This window comes from Sprattus sprattus, assembly GCF_963457725.1.
Source record: "Sprattus sprattus genome assembly, chromosome: 3".
Lineage (NCBI taxonomy): Eukaryota > Metazoa > Chordata > Actinopteri > Clupeiformes > Clupeidae > Sprattus > Sprattus sprattus.
The window spans coordinates 35,174,916-35,196,386 of NC_137922.1; the positions used below are offsets into that span (position 1 = coordinate 35,174,916).

At 43.0% G+C, this 21,471-nt stretch overlaps 1 protein-coding gene across 1 annotated transcript; it reads left to right on the forward strand.

Moving 5' to 3' along the window:
* Window positions 1–223: 223 nt before the first annotated feature.
* On the forward strand, window positions 224–4,720 carry gprc5c (G protein-coupled receptor, class C, group 5, member C; the record flags this gene model as incomplete). The annotated part of the gene is made up of 4 exons (XM_080836061.1): window positions 224–1,283; window positions 2,872–2,978; window positions 3,378–3,500; window positions 4,688–4,720. The coding sequence occupies 4 exons, from the start codon at window positions 224–226 to the stop codon at window positions 4,718–4,720; spliced, it is 1,323 nt and encodes a 440-aa protein (XP_080692187.1).
* Between the last annotated feature and the right edge of the window lie 16,751 nt (window positions 4,721–21,471).

The window sequence follows — 21,471 nt, forward strand, 5'->3', positions numbered from 1 at the left end:
CTGATTTATGGTAAGTGTGTGACTTTGTGAGAATGTCTTTTCACTTTTTTTTTTGTTGACTTAGCTGTCTATTCTAAGGAGTGTGTTTGGTGATTCTGCAGAGGAAGGTGACATTGAACACCACCTCCTCTACATATAGCTGTGTCCTCTTCATGGTTAAACTCATTCCTCTTCTCTCGTGTGTACATGTGTGTGTTTGTGTGTGTATTTGCATTTAGGAACCATGGCGACCACAGAGCCTACATTCCCAAGAGTCCGCTTGCTGCTGTCGTTGGTTGTCCTCATTTCTCTCCCTGGCTCCATTGCTGCCAACAAGACCCTAGGCAGCCGGCCCCAGGGCTGTGGTCCAAATGTGGACTCCCTCTACTATAACCTGTGCGACCTGAGTGCCGTGTGGGGCATCGTGCTGGAGGCCTTTGCCGCAGCCGGAGTGGTTGCCTCGCTGGTCCTCTTCATCGTCCTCCTTGCCAGCCTACCCTTCATTTCGGACCCCAAGCGGCGTAGCTCTGTGGGCCTACACGTGTGTTTCCTGGTGTGCACACTGGGCCTATTCTGTCTGACGTTTGCCTTCCTGGTTGGCCGTGACTTCTCCACATGTGCCTCACGGCGCTTCCTGTTCGGCGTGCTGTTCGCGGGCTGCTTCTCCTGCCTGCTCATGCAGGACGTCCGGCTCAACCTGCTGGCCAGGCGTGACAGCGGCCCCCGCTCCTGGGTGCTCTGCCTGGGCGCTCTGGGGCTGTGGCTGGTGGAGGTGATTATCAACACAGAGTGGCTGATCATAACGGTGGTGCGGTACCCAACCAACACCACTGGCAGTAGCAGTGCCATCCCGTGCAACATCGCCAACCAGGACTTCACCATGGCCCTCATCTACGTCATGTGCCTGGTCCTGGCTGCGGTGGTGGCAGCGCTGCCCGCTCTGGCCGGCCGGCACAAGCAGTGGCACAAGGATGCCGGATGCGTCCTCTGCACGGGCCTGCTGTCCGTGTGCATTTGGGTGGCATGGATCACCATGTACGTCTATGGGAACGGCAGGACAGGCGGGCCCATGTGGGACGACCCCACGCTGGCCATAGCCCTGGTGGCCAATGCCTGGGTCTTCCTGCTGCTCCACACCATCCCGGAGATGTGCAGCCTCAGCACCGACGACGAGGACCAGCCCGGGTTCAGGGAGGACCTCTACCCCAGCCGCGGTGTAGGCTACGAGACCATACTCAAGGAGCAGAGCTCGCAGAACATGTTCATGGAAAACAAGGCCTTCTCTATGGATGAGCCCAACTCAGGTATCAGCTCATCACACACATGCTTTGTCATTTTCAGTGAGCCATTAGGCTAGATGGAAAGAAAAGATTTGAACTTTGAATGCAGAGATATGCCTTGGAGGTAGTCCCACAATTTGATATTCTATAGACCATGCTCTGTACATACCTATGTACAGTATATCCATATTGTAATGGAAAAAATAGAGAATACCACACCACACGCCTGGATTACATTCTTTATGTATCTCTCCCTCTAAACACAGCGAACCACCGCAAGGAATTTGGGGGCCTTTTTTGTTCAGTCTTGAATTTAAAGGACAGTGCAGGACCCTTGGTGGAGGGGAGGGCTTAAAAAAAAAAAAAAAGAAACGGCACCAAAACATCCTGAAAACCAGGCGCGGGTTTCATGAAACGCTGCTTAGCCTCCTGAATTTGATATGCTGATGTTGTAAAGGCACTCAAGGGCCGGTATCTGATCAGACTGCTGGAAGTCCAGTCAGAACACTGCGTTCCTCTGTGCCTCTCTCTGCCCACTCTGCCACAGACTGCCTTTGATGATGGGGTTGGATGCCCGCCCTGCCGCACAATTAAATGAACAAATATACATATGTACACAGAAAAGGTCAATCACAGTTCTCCCTCTTCCATGTTCCATTGCAGTTCTGTCCAGTTTCATTTTGAATGTAAGATTTTGCAAGATGCTTTTGATGGAAGAATGCATAGAGAGTTCATCGCAGTGTGCCTCCTCCAGTGAACTGAGCAGACACAATCAAAAACTGTACTGTATATTAGCAAATACCTGCATATCTATATTGGCCATACCTGTATTTAATTTTGACCTGGTTCCTACTAAAGAAAATGTTTTGATCTAGGTCAGTGGGCTAACAAAGAAGATGAGGTTTACTTATAATACCAATTAATTCCATTTTTACAATCCCCCTTTAGCAAGATTAACAATAGCATTTAATTTAGTGCAGAGAAAGGGGCGGTGCCTGTAAAACACACACCATGCTCCACACAGTGAGCCTCATCTCCAGACCCTACCAGAGGTCTTGCCTCTTGTGTTTGCGTTGCCATGTTGCTATGGCGACCGAGGCGTGGCAACAGTATCATCGCGGGTAGATATTTCACAGAGGGACCAGGCATTTCAGGCCCCCTCGGGGTCCTTGGCAATCTCGAGTGGCCAGTGCCAGGTTTTTATGACGGAAAAGCCACTGTCAGGTCTGAGTGTGTACACTCTGCTGCCTAGTCTGTTTACAGTCCCCCCCAGACTTACGGCTCGGTGAGCCTTGTAAAAAGGATGCTTACAAGACAAATCCTCTAGGACAGGTTGTTCTGTGCTGTATGAGAGTACTCAACGCCCAAGCTATTTTTGTCAGGTTAGGCAATGAATAGCATTTTAAATGTACATTGAATTGATACCAAACAATTGTACTTAACATAAGACAAAAATGGCATACTCTAAATTCTGCATACACACTATCCAAAAGACACATGTTCTCTATACTCATATTTGTTATGTTGCTTACATTGAACATTTGACAGTTTTGTTGATTTGTGATCTTCTACTCCTGTTTTAAATGCAGTTGTCTGTGTGTCTGTCTTTCAGGACTCAAACCAGTGTCCCCCTACAGCGGCTACAACGGCCAGCTTCGCAGCTCAGTCTACCAGCCCACTGAGTTAGCCCTCATCAGCAAAGGAGTCAGCACTGTGAGTGTACGTCTTATGTTTGGAGAAAGTCCTGTAACTGGCTTTCATGATTTACCCCTTTAAAATTCAGTTAATATTAAAGACCTAACCTAATTCAAAATGATGAAGTCCACTATCAATGATCTTGGCAATGATTTAGTTTTGTATTTCTTGAGAAAAACATCTGTGTGTGATATTCTGTTCTTTTTTCTGAGTGTGGGGTTGTGCCTGCTTGTATATGTACAGGTGTGTATGTGCTGGAGAAAGTGTACTACTACCTGTGTTTGAATGTGTGTGGTGATGGAGGTATGTCTGGATGTACGTGTGTGATTGTGTGTGTGTGTGTGTGTGTCTGCACCTGTCTGACCCTAACATCCACATTCCGGCGTTCTCCGTTCCCCCTTACACCCTCCCCTCCCCTCTTAGCATTCAGAGGTGCAGTCGTATGACATCCCCCGCGCCACGGCCACCCCCCCATCCCAGAATGGGAGCAGCAGCAGCCCCTCCCTCCACACGGAGGAGGCCCCCAGCCAGCGGCAGGCCAGCAGTGTAGGTCCAGAGGCCATCCTCTGTCTCCCCAGCATGTCCATTGTCCCCTGGTCCTCTGTCTCCCCAGCATGTCCTCTGTCTCCCCAGCATGTCCACTGTCCCCTGGTCCTCTGTCCCAGCTCAACTTTCCACTATTCACTCTCCCACCTCCGTTCACTCCACATGGATGACCTTTTGCATTCAAGTTGGCAAGGCTGAATGGCTAAATAGTAAAGCTCAAATAAGGATCAACGTAAATGTTTCACTCACATAATATTGGCAAAAACTTTAGATCCATTATGCAGATGTCACTCATATGGTGCAGTTGGTTTTTGTATTGCTATAAAACATATATCCATCAATACTGGAAGAATATTATCCATCATCTCTGAATAGTAATGAAGAGTCATCATGAACTCCATCTTTAACTTTCTGGAACTTAGCTTTGGAAATCTCTCCTGCCCTTCAGCATGTACTGCGGTTTCATGTTTATTCTTCCTCTCTCCCTCCCTCCTCCAAGCCTATTGAATTCACCTCTTTCAGTCATCTGCCTGATCTCCTGCCCCCAAGGGACTTTCCATCTCTTCTTGTGCCCTCTCTCTCTCTCTTCATTCTTCCACAGTATATCTTATTTCATTCTTGGAATGTGTCTGTGGCAAGTCTCAGTGCTTTCCTCAGTTATTTTCTGCCTCTTCGACTGGCCTGATAAACTCATGTGAGCCATAGATTTCTCACAGTCACTTACCAGAAGAACATGTTCTCACAGCAGGGACTTTGGAGACTGCAGTAACCACACTTGGGCACTAGTGAATCCTTCTTACTGGAAAGTGCAGTACAGATGAATACTACCACCATAACTTTCAAATAGGGGCAATAAGTAGATCTCATACAATACATGCAGCATATAATGTTTAACAAGAAGAAGACAATGTACAATACATCCAAAATATAATGTATAAGAAAAAGAAGATAATGTACAATACATCCATCGTATAATGTATAACAAGAAGTAAATAATGAACAAAGCATTCACCATCCACACAGTTTTGCAAGGAGTTTTTTTAAGATCCTAGAAGCTTTGAGAACATGACTCTGGTAAACTGCATGCAATCAGCCATGTTAAATCCATGAAAGGTTACAGATGTTTCTCTTTTATGGCATTCATGTAGATAACCTGATCTTATTTATTGCATTATTCTTCTTTCCAGGGTAATGGCTTACACAAGAAAGCCCAGTGGTAAATCCTCACACAGAACCTGCCATGCGATCTACTGTTAATGGACATTTTCTCTTCCACAACCTCTGAATGCATTGTGCTGTTATTTCAAGGAGTTTTGGCCACGAATGGAAAGACTGACAAGACTTTGTTTGTGGTGACCGGATCAATGTTCAACCATTTCAGCAATCTCCACCCAAAGACGTGGAATGCCGATACCTTTGTTAAGCACCCTGTTGATTCTCATGGAGCGGGTTGCAGTTGAGAGCAAGACCAGGTTGAGTACACAGGACAAAACACCTGTCCGCTGAGTGAACCTGCAGGCATGGGAATACCAGGCTGGCACTGGACTCTGAGAGATAAGCCTGGCTATTATACAGAGCACGCAAACACTGGTGCTGGCAAACGGCTCTGGGTTTCCACGGATACCAGCCTCTGGTGATAACGCGTCAAAATATCCAAACCTGTCCAAATCTGTCCAAACACTCACTCACTGATACAAATGCGAAACACCCACACTCTTCACACACACAGGACCGCCATTAAAAGAACAGGAGCACAAACAACAGAACATTGTGGATGGTGATGAGCTACATGAGGCATGGTGTATGTGGGGATCATACAGTAACACACCTAAGCATATGAAGCTGTTTGGCCATTGCTTGACCTTATTTAACAGACCATATTCTTTATCGTTTGAAGGAATATGTTAAAAATGGCATTTCACTTACGTATATGTATATATTGAGACCTAGGTAGATCTGATGTTTACTAAGAAATTGCATGCATGAGCAAGCTATTGTTTCACCTTGTGCTAACATATCATTAGACCTTGGTATGACCATCCACAATTATGTTTAATTTCACTCAAAGATTTCTACATTTCTGCACCAGAGTTAATATAAATGGGAGTAAGATTGAAAAGATCATGAAGAATCTATATTGTATTTCCTTTTAAATTTATTGAAAAATAAAACATCTTTTTACAAGTTGCTTGTTATCAGCCTTTTTTATTTTAAGGGTTGCTATTGAACTTGAAAAACTACAAATACCCATCAACAGCACTCTATCGCTCCGTCTCTCTCCTCTCTCGCTCCATCCCTCCCCTCTCCGCTCTCTCTGTGTTCTTCTCTGCTCTGGTGGTCTGTTGGGAATGTCTGGCTGCCGGGTCAGGGCGAGGGCGAGGGCGATGGCACATCAGGTGAAGTGGTGTCCTCTTTTCTCTCCGGTCACCAGACCTGCCTGACCTGCACCAGACCCGTGCCAGACACTCGCCAGAGTCACTCTATCTGCTTAAGGCCACAGTCCGCAGAAAAGGGAAGTGTGCACCGAATGGAAAATTACACCCCCTCTACAGTACACTACTAACTATTTGCATCCTATGTCCTGATAAGATCACAGCTTTTTACCCAGAGGGGTGGATACCGTGAATCAGGCAGAAGCTAGAAAGTTCCACATGGAAGGCCCTCCGAAGGTTAAAGCACACTCAAAAAAGCGACTTGCACATGAAAAAAACCCATCTAATTTCACACCCTCAACCAAATATAAGTGAATTCTGGGATGGGTGGGAGATAAATACGAAATATTTGAGACTCTGGACACACCCTTTTCATTCAACTTGCAATGATAAAAGATGTTGTTGAAGAGACTAGATTTTGTTTGGCTTTTGTGTATTTTGTGTGCTTCTCAGTTATCTCTGGTGCATATAAAGCTCTCTGTGTCCACTTTCAAAGTGTTAAACACATAACATGGATTATTATGATGACATATCAAAGAATTCAGAACTCACAAGACAGAGAAGCCATTCGTAATGTGAAGGCAGGAGTCATCTTCGGTGCTCCTTTTTTTGCTTGCAATTACACAGATGACAGAGGTGACCTGTACAAGTGTCTTGTCCATTTGAATAGATAAGACTAAAGGCGTGTTTCAATAATGTTAGCCTGTACGAGAAGGGATCACAGCATGGTGAGCTGTGCCAAATAGTGACAAACAAATACTTCCTCATAGCGTACACAGGTGTTTGGTTTGGTTAGGCTAGGTAAAATTCTCAAACTATTGCCAATGAAAAGATCCAGTGTTTCATTATACCAGTGGATGCTTTTCAGTGGAAAAGTGATACTTGCACGAATTTGCATAATTTGGTAGCATCAGAGCTGAGTCTTTCTATCACCGAAGGGCTATTATTCTTTTTCCGGAACCTTCTATCTCAGCTGCATTGACATAAATGGAAACAAAGTTGTTTGCATAATGTATGCAAGGTTTGGCCCCCTCAGATAACATCACAAGGCCTACCACATTGACTCTGGTGTACACACATTATTTATTCTTATCAGGACAAGAATGTTTGACAGAACATGGAACATTCTTTGTCACACACATGGGATGTGAAAAAAAAAGGTCCCCCTTTTTTGAAGTGTTTATCTTAACAAATGTTCTGTTTATTTTCTCCGTTTAAGTAGGCCCGCGACTCTATGATCAATGAGCCTGTTTGGTATTTCAGGACTGAAAGACAACCACTGCAGAGAATTCCACGATCACACAACTAGTGAGGATCATATCGATAGATAAACAAGTGTCCAATGGATCACCACAAGTTTGCAATGTAGACGCCATGGCTTCATGTGACAATTGGAGAAAAGCTTGATGTGGGAAAAAAGAAATTTTTCTGTAACATTGGACAGATGGTCTCTATCTGACATATGAGCATTAATACTGTACTCTACTCTTGTTTTACCAGTTGAGCTATTATGAACTCAAGAAGTATTCAATGGGTCGCTTGGTCTTGTTGCTCAGGAACTGAAAGTTATCCATTTTTACCAAAGATTGCATTTAAAAAGAGTATCTAAAGAGTCACCAACAACCTTTACTCTTTAAATGCCAGTAATTATAGCTCCTCACCAAGTCCTCAAAGTTGACCAGAATTCTATCTAAGTCTGAACAGCAGGACTGAAATAACGTGCCATGACAATAAGCTCAAAACAAACGAGCAAACAACAAACATTAAGGAATAGATTAACCCATTTAGGCCTAAAGCGCCTGGAAAAAATGCCTGTAAAACCTATAGGCGATTTCAGAAAAGCCCCCAAAACCTGAAGTTTTTCTAGAAATTCAGCAATTGTGTCAACGCCTACTACATTACTGATTTCTCAGCCCCTGTAACAGATAGGAACACAATTCAAAAAGTATTTGAGAGCTTACACCTGTGGCTTTCATGAGAATTTGAATTTGTATTTACAAATATTTACAATATTTACATACACCTTCTCAAAAGTAAACAAAATATGTAAAAGTGCAGGATCAGCACAAAACAGTAGAATAAAATGTAATAAGCTATATGACAAAGTATACAACAAAGTGAAATAAAGTATATAACTATATAATTATAAATATTAAATTCTTATAGGGAAAGTTTTAACTTTTGAGTTGTTTACTTGTTTTATTATGAGCAGAAGGGAATACGATTAACATCTATTTTGTTGTCCATGTAGTTTTTACATACCAGTGATATTTTTATGCTCATTTGGATACTATCACTGAGATACAGATGAACTAGTTTAGTGTCAAATATTCCATTAAAAGGGAAAAAACAGGAATAATCCAAATAAAAAACAAAACAAATTTCAAGTACATCTTATTTATCAACTGATAAATACTGTATGCTGGGCTGAAATGGAAGGCAACCAAAGCATTCACTATAATAAAGTCAAACGAGGATTCAGTAGCATTAACTGATTATAAACAACATTCTATAGGGACTGATTATTGTTTTGAAATACTAGAATATATAGTAATGCAAAGAATAGAGAGTTGTCGATATAATTCGCTCGTTCACACTCGCTCACTGGAGAAAGTTTTAACAACATAGCAAGCTAGCTTAGTGTTAATATAGCCCTCTATGATACCATATTCCCTTTCATTTACCTCGAGTAAACCTACATTTAAGCAAGTAACAATCGTTAACAACTACAGATAACCATATTCTGTAACTACCAGTACTCACAACTCACTCCTTGCCTAATTTACTTTGAGCTATAATCCTGGCTGTCGCGGAGGAGACGTTACTTAGCAAAGCGAGAAAGCCAACGATTTTTTTTTTAAACTACTAATGGCAAAACATTTGAGGCACTATCACATGTCTATTCTGATGCATTTCATTGGCCCAGAGGCCGACACTTTGGGCAAAAACCCCCCTTATACAGAGAAAACGACACAAACGCTTTCCCGGCCTTAAAGGTAGAATGACGCAACAGCGCTCCCGGCTTTAATGGTAGAACAGCGGTAATGCTTTCCCGGCTTAAATGGGTTAAACAAACAGTCTTGTAAAACACACCCCACTGAATGCCAGTAAATGTACTTTTTAATTGCATATAATTAAAGCCCGCATGAACAGATAATGAGACGAAGCGAGTAGAGCAACAGCTGCTCTCAGTGGAAATCTGTCAATCACTGCCTAGAAACAGTAACCATGGAGAACAATTATTATGGGATGGCTGTTTCTATGTCTTCAATATTTGCAGTAACCCTTGGTCACTGCTAGATAGAAAGATGAAAGATAACAGCTGACTGACTAAAGATGACTGGTGTCTTCCTTATCAGGATAGAGTCAGTCTAGTGGAGAGCATCTCCATAATCTTGCATTGATACAGTAGAGTACATTCAGTACAAACACCCAAACACATGAACTTCTCATATATTCTGAGAGATTCATGACCTCGCCCCTGGTCCTTAGACAGAGGTCACACTGGGCTAGCAAAAGCCCCTCAGCTACCCTCTACCTTCCTGGGATCTTCTCTGATTACATCTGAAATAGGACATATTCTCTCTCTCTCTCTCTCTCTCTCTCTCTCTCTCTCTCTCTCTCTCCTCTCTCCCCCTTCTCCCAATCTTTTTCAGACAATGATAAATGCTGCAGGGGAGGGGAGGTAAGGCAGCAATCCTTCTTTTGTGCTCTCATTTCTAGGCCAACGGTGCCCTAAAAAAAAGTATTTTATTGAAAACTCTCTCAGAAAGGTTGACCCTCTTGCCACTGTTAGACATCAATAAAAATGACTGGACTTAGAAAAACAGTTAACACATGTTCATAATAATAAGGCAAAGTCTGCACTTTAATTTAAGTGGCAAGTCTACTTTAAACATAAACAAGACACTGCCGGATCTGCTGTCAGCTACAAAGGGGACTTCAATGAGGTCAATGAATTCCGAAATAGAAAAGGGGAAAAGAGAAACAAAAATAGATCAGATTATTGATCATGGTGTGAGAATGCCAGTGGAAATTTACAGTAATAATCTTACTGATTTATTAAAAGTACATAATGTGGTCCACGTCCATTTCTCACTACTGCAGGATAGCACAGACTAAATGGTCTGAAACCCACAGCCCAAATAGTGAAGCAAATCTTTGGCCCCTTTAAGTTCAGATAGTCAGCCAAAAGGACAAGTTTAGTTCAGAGCTCCATACACTCTTCAAAGCAGGACGATTCACAGTGGTATGGGTTTCCCATAGGAAGTGCTGTCTGAAAGGTGATTTATCCACCCATTGTGTGACACTGTAACTCTAATTATAAATGTCTGGTTTGTTATTACAAAAGGGTTGTCTGTTTGTATCCGCACATCCCTTCTGTAAGTATGTGTCTTTAGAAGTGCTGTATGTACAATGTGTAGGTGTGTGTGTGTGTACGCCTGTGTGACTGATGAACTCCATCCAGCAAGTTCTGATCTGGCCCTGATCCTGGGCTCTCTGGCACCATGAGGCCTTCAGTCAAAGCCTCTCTATCCAGCGGAAAAACAACAACTCCCCAACCCTGCCCCACACACACAGCCCATGCGACTCCACCTCATCCAGTCACCACCAGCCCCCCCTCGCCCCCCCCCTTCCCCCTCCACTAAACCCATTCTACCACCAGCACCCTCAGGGCCCCATGGCGAACTGAAAAACACCCACCGAGGCCAAGGCAGAGGCTCGATGGCTTCCCTTCACATTAACAGCCCTCACATCTCACCATCATTGCCCCTTACTCAGCCAAGATAAACATCTCAGCTCCGGAGTCCATTTTTTGAAGTTTCTCCTACAGCTGAAAGTGCATCTTTAAACTCCTGTATATGTGTGTGTGTGTATGTATGTATATGTATGTGCTTGGTCTTGTATATGTATGCATGCAACTGTACAGACAGGATCAGACAGCTTGTCAAAAGGGGGAGGACAGCGCAGAGAAGGGGAAATGGGTGCCTGTCTGTGGAGGGAGTGACTCTCTAATTGTTCACTTAGGCAGCAAACATGGCATGGTCATTTTTTGTATGGTGTACCACAGGTTACAACAATATGGTGATCTTGTCTGTGAAGTTATTTGAGTAGCTCACTAAAAACTATGTTTTTGATGTTGTTGTTGTTTTTTTGCCAAAACCTACCTTACATAACTTACAGCAGGGCTGAGCTCAGTGGCCACATCATCTCTGATGGTTGGTGTTTGTAGGGCAGGGGCAGGGCCGGATTAAGACATTTTGAGGCCTGGGGCTAATTACCAGGATGAGGCCCCTATATCGCCCCGACGCACATCGTGACACGCACACAAACCCACGCCAGGTGCACTGTCACATCAGTGTTTTAAAGTCCACAGAACCACTCTATAAATATGATCAGTTTAAAGGCACCCAGTGCAACTTTATGTAAACATTCAATGAAAAATAAACATTCCATTTCTAGTCTTTTTTACACGTAGTAAGTTTCAATAACTCCATACCATTACATATAGTGATTCAAGGAGCAAAGATGAGACGTCGTTGTGTGGTGAGAACTGATAGAAAATCGTAAACAACAACAATCGCCGGTGGGGAGAGGCCATTTTTCCATTGACTGGAATCCTGCTGTATTTATTGTAGGTTACAAAAAATAAAGAAAACGGGGCGATTGTTGTTGTTATCGATTTTCTATCAGTTCTCACCACACGACGACGTCTCATCTTTGCTCCTTGAATGTCGATATGTAATGGTATGGAGTTATTGAAACTTACTACGTGTAAAAAAGACTAGAAATTGAATGTTTATTTTTAAGCCTCGAAAGTTGCACTTTCTATGCGAGAGCACCGACGTGCGGTCAGGGGAGGCAGAGCTTCACCTGTCATCAGTAAAAAAACAAATAACGATCAAAGGAAATAAATATTTTCTACTGGTCTCTGATATAACTGTATTTTCTGCATGATTCCAATCATTTCGAGCAGTTTTATAATCAAAATCGCTCAATTTGCGCATGTCCTGTTCAAACAGACAGGAGACAGCAAGACGATGAGGCAACGACGAGCTGTGCTTCATCTCAGATTGCGCAATACCTCAAAAACTGGACTGAGTGTAGAACCTATTAAGTCCTGCTGATCTGACAAAAAACCTCAGTGAAAACCTCTACACTAATATTTGACCATGACTGCGAAAATGGAAGATTCTATAGCTAAGCTAAAACATTTCACTTAGCTATGTCTAACTGGCTTGCACATAATTTGTCTATAATTTTCAATGAATTAGCCTAATCTGCAGCGATATGCGTGAGGATAAAAACTCATACATCTTCAATTGCTGAAAGAATTTACGTTTTATTAGGCCTATTTAGATGGAACCGGGAAGCCTGGCTTGTTACCTGCATCATCGTATTTGAAAGCGCGTTATTAAAAGCGTTTATCCCTGTCTTAATGATGTGGTGCAAACCAAAGCAAAGTTTAGAAATGTGAATTAATCTTCTTCAGTCTTACTTTGCACTTGAGGGCTTTTGCGATTATAAGGTCACGGTCCACGGACCAGTCTTTTGGCCCCACTCTCGTGCTTTCTTTGACCGGACATTTTCGCGCATTATAATTTGTTTCACTCTGAATGTTTCTAATGTTATGCGCGGTGCGGTGCCGTTGACTCACTCGACATCGGGCGACCTGAGGCCCCCCTGGTGGCGAGGCCCGGGGCTGCAGCCCGGTCAGCCCATTCGTTAGACACGGCCCTGGGCAGGGGTGGGGGTAAAAGGGTGGAAGTCCTCCTGTGTAAACACACTTGACCTACTGATGACCTCCATCCATCAGGAGTCATATATTGTGTGTTCTCTGGCTCCCATGAATAGAGTCTAAATACACCCATCCTCATGGCCTCATTCATGACATCTTAATTGAAGCATATCTGTCTGAAATCTATATACATAAGAATACAACTCTTTTACTGCCTCCATCCATCCATTCAGGACGAAATAAACCTAATAACTACCCCCCCCCCAAAAAAAAACCCCAATTAGTTCAGCACGCGTTCCTGTTTACCAGTTATGTCATGCTGTATTTTCCTCATTTAGCTGATGGCCTACTTCCCCTATTTAAAGGAGTATGAAGTCCCCAGCAGAATACATTATCCACGTTTGTGTAGAAGAGGGTGTGACAGTGTAGAGGTGTGAGTCCTGAGTGCTGTTCTGACTCCAGAGCAGCGTTTTCCTGGCCTGCTTCTAACTGCTGGGAATTAGAGTGGTAACCAATGACCCTGGGCTGGACAGCACTTTGACTTCCTAACGAGCCCAACTCCCTGTGCTCTGAGCCATGGCCCATAGTTATCCCCTCACGCTCACAAAGCACTGGCTGTTCTCAGCCCAGGGCAAAAGGATACGTTGGGGGGGACAACACGGCCAGGGACCTTGTGGCTTTCAAAGAATTAGTGTGGGGAACCATTCAATGAGCATGATCCCAATATTCTGACCACTTGAATGTCTGGAACTCATTTCAATTTTAGGATTATTACATACATGATAAATGACATCAATATGTACACTCTACTGAAACTGACCTGAAGAATTAGGGGTTATGAAAATGTCACTAAATGTCTCTCAAAAAAGATTTCTGAAAGGATGAAAGTATGCTTGGGAAAAAAAGAAGGAGGAGTTGAAGTGAACTGGTCAGAGGTGTGTCATAGGTGATACAAATGGCGATAGGAAATGCTCTGTATGTATGGCGGAGGTGTTAATTACGTCATTTGCAAATGTTAAAAGATGAATTGAGTCACTTCCAAGGCAAATGCTGAAAGGTCGAACTCTCTTTGATGTTTAGTTGAGTAACACATAAATGCTGTGTGTTTACCTATTTACTGTATTCTAAAGGTTTGTGAGCTTGAAAAAGGGGAAAAACTGACAACACAACCAAACCATTCTGTGACAGGGGTTGCTGGTAACAGAGAGGCAATTTTAAATTGCACTCTATGATAAAGCACAATGTTGACCATGTATCATCAAGTTTAAATGAATTCACAGTCAAACAAAGTCAAACGTTTCTGTCTTATGTCTGTCAGATGTTCCAAACTAAAGAGGACAATTTGTTTGTCTGTCATATAGCGATCTAACAGCTAAAATCCTTGGTAATGACTCAGCCATGAGCTCTGGGTAATTGAACGGATGCTGCTCTACGTGCATCATCTTGGGAAAGTCCACAGAGTCCCCGAGACACCCATCCCTTTCTCTTCATGCCCTACTAATTGGAACAGCCTCATAGTTTCTCTTCTTTGTTTGCTTGGTTTCCCGGACATGGCTCTCTACGGGATTAAGTGTGTGTGTGTGTTGGATCAGGCCATTTACCATTACACAAAACACCTCCTCAAACCACCGGCAACTAAGGAATAATGACTAAAGCATAAAGCCCCACGATATGCTAAGCAAATATCATGCTCTCTGTCAGTGACTTCTGAGCACTGTGAAAATAAGAAAACGAATAACATCAAGTAGTTAACCTGCAATACTGTTGGTAAAAAAATCAGGTCAAACCAACTGAAGCCAACACAGAGAGATATCTCAACACTTATACAAATCATGAAACTTGAGCTGAAAATATGTAACAATATGAGGTGCTGTTATTTGAGCAATCATTAATCACACAAAACGCACTGATACAGGCGACTTCCTGGTGTCTGTCCTCTGCCCTTGGCACACCTTTCTTCAGTACTGCCTGTGGGTTGACAGGGCAAGGGTATGGACCATCACAAAGGTGTCATTCTGAAGCTGTCTTCCAGCTGCTTCAGGGGAGGATGAACTGATGAACAGAGCTGCCATTGTGAGCTCAGCACAAAGCTGAACCTGTGCTACATCATGTTGGTATACCTTTCCACCACACTATAGAGGGAGTCTTTCTGAGGACCAAGGGCATCTGAATAACACTTCAACCAAACCTCTGTCCCTGCTCCGACAGCCTCCAATGCCTGGGGGGTGTGAGCCTACACACACACACACACACACACACACACACACACACACACACACAGACATACACAACCTCACTTACACACACAGCTGAGAGAAGGTAAACACATGCATGCATGTGCATCCAACAGGCCTATACTCACACCTGCACCGAAGACTATAGTAGGGAAAACAACTCTCTCAATCTTTCTGTGATTTAGCACCAGCAGCACCATACATAATTTAAATTCAGTTGTATTCAGTTGTATTCAGTAGTCTGAATCTTTAGGCAGGTCCCAGATCAGAACACCTGAATTCCCTGGAACAAATCCAAAGTAACAGTGGCGAAGAAAAGCCAGGAGGGAACCTTGAGTAGAAACCAGCCTGAGTCTGGCCTGTTAGCAAAGAACAACTGTGAAAAATGAGTGTGACTTCACTCAAGGCTGGTCGCAGCAGCGCATTATTGAACTGGGACAAATCCAGAGTATGGTGGGAGTGGGAGAGGCTGGTGACTCAGCTGAAGAGAATGGCACTGATGTAATTTAGGAACATGGGGAACAGGTCAGGTGTTTGTCTAAGGCGTTGAGGCAGGTGGATGAGGTCCATCTGAATAGGAAGTGGCCCATGGACCGCATTAGCAGACAAAACACAAAGAAAGCTAAATGGTCGCCTCACCCAGTAAGTGTGTGTGTGTGTGGGTTGGAGGTAGAGGAAAGCCCAGCCCCTGTCAAAAAAGCTTATATGCATAAGGTTTGACAAAGAGATAAGTCAGTTCCAGCAATGATAACTGTTGGCTGCCATTATCACAATTTTTGAAAGGCCAGGTCGTTTCATCCATCACCATGACCTGTGAAATAAATCTATTTGAAAACTGAACAGAAAACCACTTTTATTGTGATTGCTGTGCTGGTGAACAAACGTCAGAGTAAACTAACAGCATACCTATTCACGTCTGAAAAAGCCTGTATGCCTGTGCCTGTATGCCTCGATGGGACTGTATCTGGCTGGATGAGAACGGTCACATAGCTCAATGATCGGAATGTGCAGACATTGTCAGATAGTGATCCCAGCCCATTGTACTAGATGAGAGCCCTCTTTAGATGAGGATTAACACATTTAAAGAACTTAATTCACTGTAACTGGCCATTGCTTGGAAAAACAACATCACTTTTTTTATGTGGAATTGAACCTGGGCCTCTCTTCTTCTCTTCTCTCTCTATCTCTTTCTCTCTCTCTCTCTCTCTCTCTGGACTGAAGCATCTTGGGAAATACCTGTGTGCGGTAAACTCAGGATCCACAGTTTCCATGGGAACAGGTGGTGAAAGAAATGCAATCCAGAAAGAGTCCAAGCATTTTCAGAGACTGGACTGGTTATAAACACACGCACACTCACACCCACACACACAGAGAAAGAGAGAGACCTCAACAATAACACACACTAACATGCCAGGCATACTTACTGATAGACAGATATGTAGGCTCTTCAGCCTCAATATAGTCACTGATATTACACACACACACACACACACACACAACACAGACAGACACACACACACACACACACACACACACACACACACACACACACACACACACACACACACACACACACACACACACACACACACACACACACACACACACATACACACACGTACTTGCTCACAATATATCTGACATGCTTTAAACCAAAATCTTTTGAGTAATAAGTAAATGTTCAAAATATTTCGTTTTTATTGTGTTCCCTTTATGAATTTGTGAACATTGTCAAACGGTCTTCTACTGAAATAGACTCTCATAAACCTGACGTCCCACTCAGGCAGGCCCCCTCCTTTGGAATAATCTTCCTTCCTTTTTTTCTGTGGACACCCTCTCACCTTTTAAGTTTGGACTTAAAACTTTCCTCTTTGTTACTCCCCATAGTTTGGAATGGTGTGTGGAGGTCCAGCACTCATTCAAGAGCCACTGGTGGAAAGGGCTGCCTTTGTTGTTGCCTCTCAGCAACTGGCCTGCCAGACGTTATTGGTATAGTCAGCTACAGACCATAGTTGTGGGGGTGTTGGACCAGCATGCACAATCCCTTAGTTATACTGCCCTTCTCATGTGTCGTACAACTTCTCCTTTCTCCTAACTCTCCCATCTCTCTGATGTCTGCCAACTGTAACAGGTCGCTTTAAAATTGTGTACTAACTCATCTCTCTTCTCTCTAACAATCACGTCAAAAGATCTACTTTTCATTGCCTACAATGAATCACACACATATTTGAATTGCCAGCCTAACTACCAATTTCTCTACTAATATATTCACACTCATCTGCCCATTCTATTAATAGGAAACCCCATGAGTACAATGCAACCCTCATTATGTTGTATGACCATTATAATTGCATTCTGACATTATCAACAAGCTGTATGGTATTTAGCTGTTCTACAGCCAATATTTGAAATACTGGCTCTCTCCATCTTTATCAATTATCAATCTGGAATGTATCATGGATATCCCATCTAGTATGTATCATGTAATCTTGCATGTATATATGCAGCATGTGTGCTAACCCTGATGCGTGTAGGAATGTATCTGCTTGCTGTGACTCTCGATTCTACTCCTCTCCTCCCTTGTCTTCTGCCCCACCACACCCATCTATTTTCTATCGCTCTACCCGGCCGCCTCCAAGCAGATGGGTTCCACCTTATGAACAGGGTTCTGCTCAAGATTTCTTCCATGTGAAAAGGCAGTTTTTCCTTGCCACCGTTGCCTTTGTGCTTGCTCTGGGCTCTGTACAGCGTTTTGTGACTATTTCAATTGTTATTGGCGCTATATATGCAATTGATTTGAATTGAATAATCAGGGAGCATTCCCATAACACAATAAAAGTATATGCCAGATAAGATCCATTGGTGATTCCTGAGCTGATGGAATTCTTGACTCATCTTGACAGTTTGTTCAGCTATCATGTAGGTATCAGTAGTTACAGCAGGTTACAATCACATATCTTGGGAGTGTACAGACACACCTAGAATGCTGAAAATGATGAGACACCATGTAACTTGTAATCACCACAAGTTATGTGTAGGCGTATTGAACTTATGATAACTGTAATAATAACTTTATATACAGCACTTCCCAAGCATTTTGTACAAAATATTTTTACAGTGACAGTGAAGAAATAAATGGGAAAAACAAGCAAGTGAGCAGCGTTTCAGCTGTATTTACATGGTATCAACTGATTCAGAATCACTAAAAGCCACTGATTTCAGCACCTGAGCCTTTTGTTACTGACTATCAGTTATAAAAATGCATGAATACCTAGATAAGCTGTGACACGGCACACCCCATATGCTAGACAAACTGGGCTGAGGTCAGTGTCTGTGTGCAATGTCACCCTGTTTTGTTTCCATGTAGCCAGCATTCAAAACACTCAGTGGGAACTGTGGGGAATCTCGACCTGGCCGTTGTTCCTATTTCCACCCACTCAATTCAACACACCAACATTCCTCTTCATGCTTCAGTAAAGACATAACATGGTTAACAGAGTGGCTAACCACTGGACTATAGCATACATAACTTCAAAGGACCTGTTGTCCACTGGGAAATAATGGTCCTGTTTCACAGAGAGCCCTGGTTTCTCAGGCTATAAATCTTCTTAAATGCTAATTGTGTGGTACAGGATTAGCCATAAACTGGGTCAGTTGAACCCCTTTATTGAGGTTCATGGTAATCCCTGACCTTTTCTGTGATGTAGTAGCCTACAAAAAGAAGTTGGTGAAAAAATTATACAAATACCGAAATAGACTTTCATGAATGCAAACTTTAACACTGAGTCAGTCATGTTTCAAATTCTAGATTTATTACGGTTCTGTTGTCTGAAAAATATTGAATCAATAATAGCTTGGAAAGGAGGCGATGTGTGGGAATCATACCCATCTGTTAACGCTGTATACTTCTCTTGTAACGCTGTCACTGACATCTACCGGATTCGCTGACCGTTGCAGGCTTGCAAATACCTCCCACCTGCCTTGCAGATATTGCTGCAGTCTGGTTTGAGAGTGTCGTTCCAAATGTCTTCATTTCGATTGGATACTGGTGTGTTTCCAAACATGACGTCAATTTCAAACATGGATTCCTCCTTGAATGCGGACGCTTGTTGGCTTAGCCTTGACAGCTGAAAGAACACCGTCCCATAGATAAAAAACAGAACTATTTAGGACATAACTGCTGTGTAGATATGTAAGTAACTGCGGAGATAAATAAGATGTCCATTTTAAGTGCAAAGGTCGTGGGAGCGACGTCATGTTTCTACAAGGTTAGTAACCAAGTAGCTAAATGGCTAGCTAATTTAGCTAATGTTTGCTAGGTTATTTTTTTGTTACTTGCCAGGTAGTTTTTTAGCAGCTATCTAGGCACAGTAAACATCTTTACGACACTTTAACAGCAACTAATGATTTATTGTTTGTTGAAACTTTGGACAGAACCTTGAGCCACGGCCTCTCTCAACAGAAGACGAAAAAGAGAAGAGACTAATGAACTCTGTTCTGTTCGAAATGTATCAACTAGCTAACAATGCTTATAGTTGAATTTTAAATAGGAAGACATGTCTAGTGAATGGTTACATATAACTTACAAAATAGTTAATTGTGTGATGGCTTGCTCCTCGTAAGATCAAGGTTGCCAACTGTCAAGACTGACTCGGTTTGAGATTGACAGAGATCAACCAAAACGATAAAATGTTTGACGTGAGATGCTGCTAGAAAGTAAGAGCAGTGTCCTGGTCGTGCTGTTGTGTTGCGTTGTCTGTACATAAAGGCACACTGTCACGCGTTATCTCTGTGTATCAGATGTTGTTTATTTGTTTGTTCATTTGTCCTTTATTTGTTTAGATTTGCAGTCTCTGCCTTGCCGCCCATCTGGGAAAAACTGTCCCCTTCCTCTTCCCAGGCACTGGGGTCAGACTTCTGCATCATGTCAGTAACCGTCACAGACCTTTTGGTGGATGGGTCTTTCTTTCCTCACCTACTCAATCACAGGTTTCCTTAAGCACTACATCCGACGGGAAAAGCTCAGACACTGAGCAGAGAACGGAGAAGTCAGAGGACAAGGGGCCTCCGCCTTCACCCACCTGCTGCTGTATGAGCGGCTGCCACAACTGCGTGTGGATTGAGCATGCGGAGCAGCTTCTTAAGTACTACCATGATGGAGGCGATAAGGCCCTCGCGGCCATTGAGGAGAACATACAGGATGAGAACCTCAAAACGTATCTCAAAATGGAAATCAGGCTTCTAAAGAAGCATTGACCTGTGTGTGTGTGTGCGTGTGCGTGTGCGTGTGCGGCAGTGTATGTTGTGTTTTCATAACATGCAAAACTGAGGACAGACCACTGAAGACAACTGACTGTCACAATGTGGAACTGGTCACTCATGGTTCGGAGACTGGAGAGGAATGCCTTTACAACAGCACTTTTACACTGTTGTCATTGTATATCAGCAGCACCCCTGTGGATTAGCATCAACCATGAAATTGATGTAATTCATCTGTTTTAGAGCCAGTGATCATTAAGGCACCATTTACCAACCAGTAATCACAAGAGGCTCATGGTAGGATACCTGTGCTGTCATTATAGTCTACCCTTAGTTCAATTATGAATCACTCTACTAGGTATTTATGCGTCATATGATTATCAACAAAACCTCAACATAGTTTAATTTGCACATTGTATAGTTCTTTTTGTTATTTATTGTTGAATGTGGAGCCCTGGGGGGTATTCCAAGAAAATGGTTTAGTGCCAAACCTGGTATAGTTAACTCAGAGCAAGTGGTAAACCTCCTAGTGGAAGAGCCCTATGGCTTCATTCTCCTAGCAAAACAAAGCCACAGGGCTCTTCTATAAGGAGGTTTAGCTCTCACTAAACCACATTCTTGGAACACTCCCCTGGTCAGCATAATGGCATGAGTGTGTTTAAATGTGAGAATGAACTGAAGTGGGTAGTTTTGCTCAGAGAAAGAGGCCCCAGATGGAGTAGGCCCCACTCGCTGATAAGCACCCTGACCACTCCCAAGCTGTGATCATTAATTTCCTCAACTCAACAGTTTGTTGCCCAAAAACTGCCAGACCCCAAGGGAGTGCCATTATAAAATATTAGGCCAACATATTCTCAGAATCACTCTCAAAACCAATTTTCCTCAGTGAACGTTAAGCAAGACACGATGAAAGTGCTAGGATGCTTGTTAAACTGGTAAAGTTGCTGGCATTACTGGTGCGGTCTGCCTATGCCTCGGGCACTGAGAGGTTGAATGCCCGGTGATGTAAGGTTTTACATAAAAAATTAAACCAAATATCACAATATTGTAATATTGTCACCTTTCCCTCAATGTACTGTGACTTGGAGAATTCCATACTGACTGACTAATTGCTCGTATACACTTACTTGGCACTTGAAGTACAGAACGCACAATTTTATTTGTCATATTGTATATGTATATGGAATGAGTACTTTTATGTATGTCTTACTTGAATTCCCGCTGTGTGGAATCTTGTGAACAAAAATAGGTAAATAAACCCTGTGTAAGTGTTTGCAAGGGACCTTCTACTGTAATCTTTTTCCTAC